The sequence below is a fragment of the Rhopilema esculentum genome, chromosome 6 (genome assembly GCF_057945365.1).
Source record: "Rhopilema esculentum isolate cy_ngs chromosome 6, ASM5794536v1, whole genome shotgun sequence".
In the NCBI taxonomy this organism is placed as follows: domain Eukaryota; kingdom Metazoa; phylum Cnidaria; class Scyphozoa; order Rhizostomeae; family Rhizostomatidae; genus Rhopilema; species Rhopilema esculentum.
The window spans coordinates 9460389-9468230 of NC_142820.1; the positions used below are offsets into that span (position 1 = coordinate 9460389).

General features: G+C 37.6%; 1 protein-coding gene across 1 annotated transcript; it reads right to left on the reverse strand.

The window, feature by feature from the left end:
- Positions 1 to 6842: 6842 nt before the first annotated feature.
- Positions 6843 to 7538, reverse strand: LOC135686800 (uncharacterized). The gene has a single exon (XM_089108900.1). The coding sequence runs from the start codon at positions 7536 to 7538 to the stop codon at positions 6843 to 6845; it is 696 nt and encodes a 231-aa protein (XP_088965026.1).
- Between the last annotated feature and the right edge of the window lie 304 nt (positions 7539 to 7842).

The following is a 7842-nucleotide window of genomic DNA, read 5'->3' on the forward strand; positions in this document are numbered from 1 at the left end:
AATCTAGGTCTCGGGCAAATTTGTCGAGAAAGGGCCCCGAATTTCAAATTAAGTTTACGGGTATCATTGAAGTCTTTCATGGAACACTTTTACAGCTTGCTTAAAAGGCTATTGGAATATTTCTATTAGTTTTCCTTAATTTATATCGCATAGCTAAAGAAACACCAGATTCATCACAGTGGAGCCACATCAAAAAAGAAATGAATTTAATACCGTATCATACAAATGTTCCGATACCGCTGCTGCCGTATGCTGCTGCTCCGATAATTCAGAATCTTGGCTGGTTAACCATCAGAAATCTTGTAAGAAAGGAGACAGCCACGCTAACTTACAAATCTCTAAATATGCTTGCACCAGACTACTTGAGAAAATTATTCGAAAAATGTTCGGATGATAGAGAACGGTTTCTGCGTTCATCAGAAACTGATCTTAAGATACCGCTGCTAAAAACGATAAAGGCCAAAAGGCTTTTTCTTATCGCGGTCCAAAACTGTGGAATAATCTAGAAAGGGCTACCAAATTGGCCCCCTCCCTGAAAACCTTCAAAGAACAACTATAGTCGGGGACAACTTTTTTTTTCATCTTTACGTTCACTTTTTATAGCCTTAGTATTATTAAGTATTGTAAATTAGGTTTGATTGGTAAATTTCTTTTGTTACTAGTATTTTAACATAGTTATTAGCTCTTATTTTAATCTTTTAAACAGGTCAGGTTGAAAAACATATGTATGAACCTTTAACCTGTATAAATATTATAAAATGAATGTAGCCAAATATGGAACTCAATTCCAAACCAAATAAAAAACTCAACAACTTTACAAACATTCAAGAAAAAACCTCAGAATTTTCTTCGTTCAATTGTACTTTTGATCTTTGCAAGGAATACGTATGCAACATTTGTTATACTTAATTTACATTATATCTAGCATTGGTAATTAAAATTAATTGGTTTTAATTAGCTTTAATAAAGCTGCAGATTGTACCAACTTTAAATAAATAAAGAAAGAAAAAACCAGGGATGTAGGCATTGGCGTAAAAGATTAATATTGGGGCTCTACAATTCTTTATTTGGGTCCGCCTCATTTTCACTGTATTGCCTAGGGTTTTATTGTGATGTAGGCTAAGAGGAAAGAGAAAATCTTACCATTGTTGGGGAAAAATTATCGTTTTCTAGCTAAATGACTTTTAAACGGAAGAAGAATGTAGTAAAAAAGATTTAACGGTAGGTTATGATCGAGAACTTATTTTTCCTATAATAGTTTATGAATTTCTAGTGTAAAATCTGGCCGCATGACGCGTTGCCAGAAGCGGACTGGCCCACCGGGACACCGGGAAATTTCCCGGTGCGCCCTCTGCCCCGAGTTATTTTTTCAAAAATTGAAAACTTTCAAAAGGCAACTAATCTTCGTCCAAAACTAAAATTGATTACAATCATCAAATGACCTCCTGTCCAAAGTACGTTTGCATAAGAAGTTTAGCTTCACCTTTAAGTTGAGCAATATTAAGGTCAATTGCAAAGTTTCCCTTATCTTTGCTATTGTTAATTCATTAAAGACAAAATGTTGATCAGCAAATTCTGCAAGATTGCTAAAACCTTGTAAAAAATATATTTTGTTTTGAAAATGACTTTGAAAAAAGCAAATATTTTAAACATACTAAAAGCTTTTTTGTCCAAAACTCCTCAGAGTATAAAACGTCAAGATAATGGCCCAAAAGAACAAGATGGAAAATTCGATCCACAAATGGGTATTTATTCTCCATCTTGTTCTTTCAGACACTTATTCTGACATTCTCTACTCTGAAAAGGTTTAGAAGTTTTTAGTATGATTAAAATGTTCGCTTTTTTCAAAGCAATTTTTCAAATTTGGTAGCGCCAAAAAATTGTTCATATTTTGTTTTATTGACAGCAGTAAATGTGGTAGCAGCCAGAAAGCCTACTCTCACTACAGACCCGGTTAGCTTGTATTTTTTTCAAGCAAGTACGCCATACATTAATTCGATATCTGTTGAGGGGGTAGTAGGGGATTTCACTAGCTAAATAGCAGACTGTTTGCCAACTGACTAGTGACTAATAACTTATGTTTTCTGACTTAAGTTTTCTGACTTATGACTAATGCAAATTATTTTTTGCGAAACCTTGGGTGTACCTGTAGAGGGCTAACGGGTTTCCTGAAGGCTCGCACTTTGGAAAAATTAACTGAGCACTACCCTGTGTTCCTTCCAATCACAATGGTTGTGACTGGATAAAATTATCGAAGTGTTAGGTATGGGAAGAATATTGGGTATGGGAACGTTCACATATTACGTAAACCTTGTGCTGTCTCTTTCTTGAATAATAGTCCTTTTTCTTTGGGCCATCAACTAGCCCTTGATAGTGAAAACTGCTCTAGGTGTAATAGAGAACAATACTTTCTGAACGTCCTATCCGTGGCAAGCTGTTTTATTTGCAATTCAACTAACAACCCATAGTCATCTTACTTTTTGTACGTTAGAACCAGAAGTTTCGTAACAAAAAGAAATTATGACTAATTCAAGCCAAAAGTCTTGTACAATGTTTAAAAAACTTTGTGCAGAATTTGTCAAAGATTGATGTAATGTAAGCACCTTTTATAAAACTTAATGGAAAATTAAACCGGCTTTTTGAAAAAAACTGGTTTCAAATTTACAACTAGAAATTAAAGTATTCCAATCTTTCTTCAAACTTAAAGAATTTTTGTCGCGGAATAGAGACTGTACTTTTTTAAAGAAAATTTGCACATTCATCAATTTGCACAAAACGGATGGCAGCAGGATCTCTTAGAACTCATTTGTCCAAGATATGTTATTAAATATCTTTCGGACAAGTCTACAGTTTTAAGCACATGTTCAATGCCTGATCATAATTCCGCACGCTGATGTACTCGCATAATATCTTTTGTAAATGATTTACAACTGTAGCGTAGAGGCAGGAGCAACACAGTAATTAGGCTAGCAGGTGCTGAGGCACTTCTATACATTTTTCAAAGACATGCTGCAAAAATTTATATATAACCGTTTGATGAACTTAGGCAAAGTTTTTCCGGGCCAGTTTTACAAGCCCAAAAGTTAAGCAACTTTAGCGCCCTTTTGCTTGATTTTCCCTGTGGGTCGAATGGTAGGCAGTCCGCCACTGCGCGTCGCTGTATTGTTTCTACCACTAAACATTTTGATTGGTGGATGGCTAAACCCCTAAAACATAAATGTCCGCAATGAAATAGAATCATCCAACAGAGCAAATCATGGGCCTAATGGAATGTCTCAGTTATTCAAGTAAATCTTGATATGTAATTTTCCAGTCAAATCACATTGGGGGTTGATGACTTTTCCCACCATTAGTTGAGCAGCCAGGTTAATTGATTGGTTGAGCAGCAGGCAATATGGAAACATCAGTAGCATAGGCAGGGCTGGCGAAACGTTCTTGGAAGGTGGTAATGGGGGGGGGGGGCAAAGTGTTTAGATTGCTCCGGGGTTTACTAAAGGTCACCACCATGGTTAGGAATTTTGACCGAATTCAAGAAAAAGTTTGGAAATATGACATTATAGGTATTGGGCAGAAAATGCATCTAAAATATTTACACCATCAATTTTGACTAAAGGAGAATCCTAGGCAATGCCTGTTAGCTTTTTTTTACAATAATCCCCATGGTTCAAGAGGTTTGATTTTGACATTACAATGGGAAGAAGGTTAGACTCGGTTTTATAATAAACTTTAAGCGTTTGACAACGCTTGACTAGGGGGAACAACATTTTAACAACGGGGAATGAGTGGGAAAAGGTGCAAGCGATGCGTATGTGGAGAGTCAGAATCAAAGCAGCTGACTCTAGGATAATCTAAACTGAAACAAAGCAAAACTGGGCAAAACTAGAAGGAAATAAGTACAACAAAAACAAGCAACGTCTTTTAAATGTTCTGCGAAGATTTCCTTTTCGAATGAGCACGTAGAAAAGGCTACAGCTGTCGCTTTCTCTTCCTTGCACCCTTATTTGTGGCTAAAGATGACAGTTTTTGACCAGTGAAATGTGTTCGAGTAAAGCCAATCTCCTCAAACTTTCCCAGTAATTCTATGAAAATAATTGTCGTCCCTGATGATAATTTGTTCACAATTACCGACAAACCAAGATCAAAATCTCAACTTTTAGCGACAAGCGCAACATTTCAAACACACATAACTTTAAGCGAATTTCTAAATGAAACAGTAAAAAACCTGTCTTGCCTGTAGAAGAAAGTAACTGAGTGTTCTCAGTAAGATATCTTCAAAGGTAGAGAGTCATTCTATTCTTTGTTTCGATGCCAAATTTTGTCTACATTTCTCTGAGTATAAAGCTTGTAATGCATCTTAGTCTTCCAGTTGCATCTCGTCTCCTTTTCTTGTTCAGTTTACAATGGCAGACATATGCTGGAGCAAAAAGCTCGTCCCAGCTCTCTATGCGTTACACGATTCTTGTCTGACCGAAGAACAAACAAGAAGGGGGGCTGAGCCCTCCGCTGTTTTGATGTCTATTCTCAAATCTATCTGGTTGGCATTAAAGTAATCTACCTTTCTAGGAATCGAGTCAAAAATCTGTCATGTCCTTGCAAACTTCGAAACTGAAAGCCCGAAGAGAGTTTTTTTGCGATTTTGGAACTTCCATTAAGTATTCTATTATTGCGTTGGGAACAGTGAGCCCTGGACCTAGAATACTGCATGCTTGCATAGGGTCCCAAATAATTTTTTATTGGAAAACTTTTTTTCAGTACTTAGGTGCCTCAAAGTGATATTTTTGTTTATTCTGTATCTACTTATCTCGAGAGAGTCTAGGTGTAATGGCAAGAGAAGAGGGCCCCTACCAAACGATACAAGTTGCCATTTCATAGTAAAATGAAGAAAAATTGCAATAATTTTGGGAGGGCCCACTGGGCGATTGCTCGGTAGCCCGACCGGCCAGTCCGCCCCTGATCACACAGGCACGTAAATTCATAAACAACGGAACTTTTTTGTGTGGCAGGAACGCAGTCCTTTTGAATGGACGGAAGGGCCTTTTTCGTACTATAAACAACACGTGGGTTGACTGCAAAGAAATAATTTGTAATGGCCTGCTTTATTTGACTTTCAAAACGTAGGGAACTGTCACCGATCCAGGGTAGTTTTAGATAGACTGGGCACTTTTGAGGACCAAATTTTACGTCAGCCGAGAAATTTCCTATCTTCTCCTTAATGTAAACTGAAATAACATCCTCTGGATAGCCGTTCTCCAGAAAGATCTTAGTTAATTTTTCAAGTTCCGAGTCGAGTTTAGACTTGGAACAAATCATCAGTGCCCTATGTGTAAGCGTTTTGATGAGGCTGATTTTTCTTTGTTTTGGGCAAAACGAACTCCATCGAGTGTATAACCCCGAAAATGTGGGTTTACGGTATACACTAGTGAGAAATCCAGTGCCAGATTTTTCAACCAAAACATTTAGAAAAGGCATGGCAAGGAGTTATTTTCTTCCTTTTCGTTTTAGGAAAGTATCACACCCAGCCTCTGATTTGAAAATGGTATGTGTCATCCACATACCGAAAATAAACACCTGCCTTTTGGTCGCAGGCAAACAAACGCTCTTCGTGAAAGCCGACAAAGATAAAACTGAATTCAACTGAACATGTTGCAGTTTCCATCAGTTCAATGAATACTTCCTCTGGGAATGGTGGGCTATTAAGCTCGCCCCGGTACAAAGTGTCGGCACATATTTTGATGGTCTCACTCAAAGGGACATTTGTGGAAAGACTACTAATGTCGAAAGAACACATGGAAGATGTTTCGTTTTCGCTGTTCAAGTTTTGCATGAACTCAGCGAACGTAAAAGAATCCTTGATGCAATGTTTTGAATATTTTTGAAGAACAGGGTCCAAAACTTCAGAACTTAGCCAGTTCGTGTTGTGCTGAAACAAAACATAGACAAGATAGGTCTAAGTGGGACGTTCGGCTTGTGTATTTTAGGGAGGCCATACATTTGTGGTCGTTGTGAGCCCGAGAGTCTTATCCTATCATAAATTTCTGTAGCCAACACTTTTGAATTGACCAGTTCCAACAAACGTTTTTGGAGTTTCCTCTCTAGTTTGACCGTTTTGTTCTGTGTTTTGACATCACCCAATTTAGCAAATTTTTAATAATCAGGTTTTGTAATAAAGATGTCATTGTTAGCCTGTAGAGATTTTAGTGCTTGGAAATGTTCTCTATGCAAAAGAAAATCAGAGTGGACGAAGGGAGAGCCACTATACGCATATGCTAAATCGCTTAGTATTGCTCGTTATTTGTTAAATTCCAAAGGATTCGAAATCTTGTGCTTGGCAAGTTGAGCGTGTAAAATTTCGCCTTTTTGATGAAGACTTCGGAAAATTTTTTTTTTCTTATCCATCACTTCCAGGAGAAAAGCTTGCTACCACCCATTGAACATTTCATTTTGTAAATGACGCACTTACAATGTAAAAATGTTTTTGAGTTTTTAACAAATACAGATCATTGCAAGAAAGATAGTTGCTCATTTTCATCAATTTGAAAATATAAATGCCTTAAAACCCCATGTTCAGAGCCTTAAAACTGCATTTACAATGCTTTGTAAACAACCTACATATAACTAGAATATTTCTAATCTTTATGGCTCATATGGTAATTTGCTTCCCGTTCCAGTTCCCGTTGAAAGCCCGAAAGCGTGGATATCAACTGTACATTTTTACATCATTGCAGGGAAAGACATTATCTTAATAAACCAATACATAATTTTACAGCCTAACGGTATGATCATTTGAAATCAAAGCTTAAGGACATAAAAATTCAGCATATTTTCAGCTGTCCTAGCTTTATCTAAGATTGGAGTATTTTAAAAACTAGTTGTCCGTGGTCGGTTCCATCGTTACAGTTCAACAATTTCTTTCCGTTTTCATCTACAAAATCTTTATGCTTTATCACTCGCAAGACTTCAAAGCCATCCTTCTTGAAAAGGTTTTGGGAGGCCTTGGCAATTGCCTCTGCAAACACAAAACAGAAATTGAATATTCGGTCATTTTTAATTGACAATTCCACCAATTTGGTCGCGATGCCAAGACGTTGGAATTTCCGGTGCACACACAGGATGGAAATCTTCAATATTTTCTGACAACTATCTGCTGGGATTAGCTTCTCGACGTCCTCTCCAAGTTTTGCCAAGTAGACCTCCAAAATTTCCAAAGCGGAGAGTCCGCTTCGAACAGGATTCTCTAGCTTCCAATCATCCATTGCATTTTGACTGGGCTTATGACTCATTTTATTCATGCTTACCCCGACAATTTCATTTTCTTCATTTATGGCAACGAAGCTGCACGGTTGAGTCAAACATTCCGTGGTGATTTCTTGGAGACTCTCAACATAACCTGGCGTTGATCGATTCAGCCCAAGCGCTACGTCAGTTGGCTCCTGCGAAATAAAATGCTCTTGAAGTAACATATCGATCTGAGTAAAGTCATCAGGAACTGCAATGCGGTATGACAGCTGTTTTGAATCTATTTTTGGCATGGATTCCATTACTGACTTTTAGACCCCGTTTAAACGAAAGAAACTGGATCGATCCGTAAATTTCGCTTGCGTTTACACGGGATCGATCCCAAAACATTATGTGTTTACACGGGATCGATCCCAGATCGATCCCAGATCGGGGCGCACATGCGTATTGCTTATGTCATTTCCAACACAAAGAAGATAGCGTTGATAGCGCCAAATATGTAGGAAGATTAACAACACAATGGCTTCGAATTCGAAAAATGGTAAAAAATTGTTTATTTGGAGCGACATATAAATGGCCCTACTCCTGAAGATCACACTGGAGTAC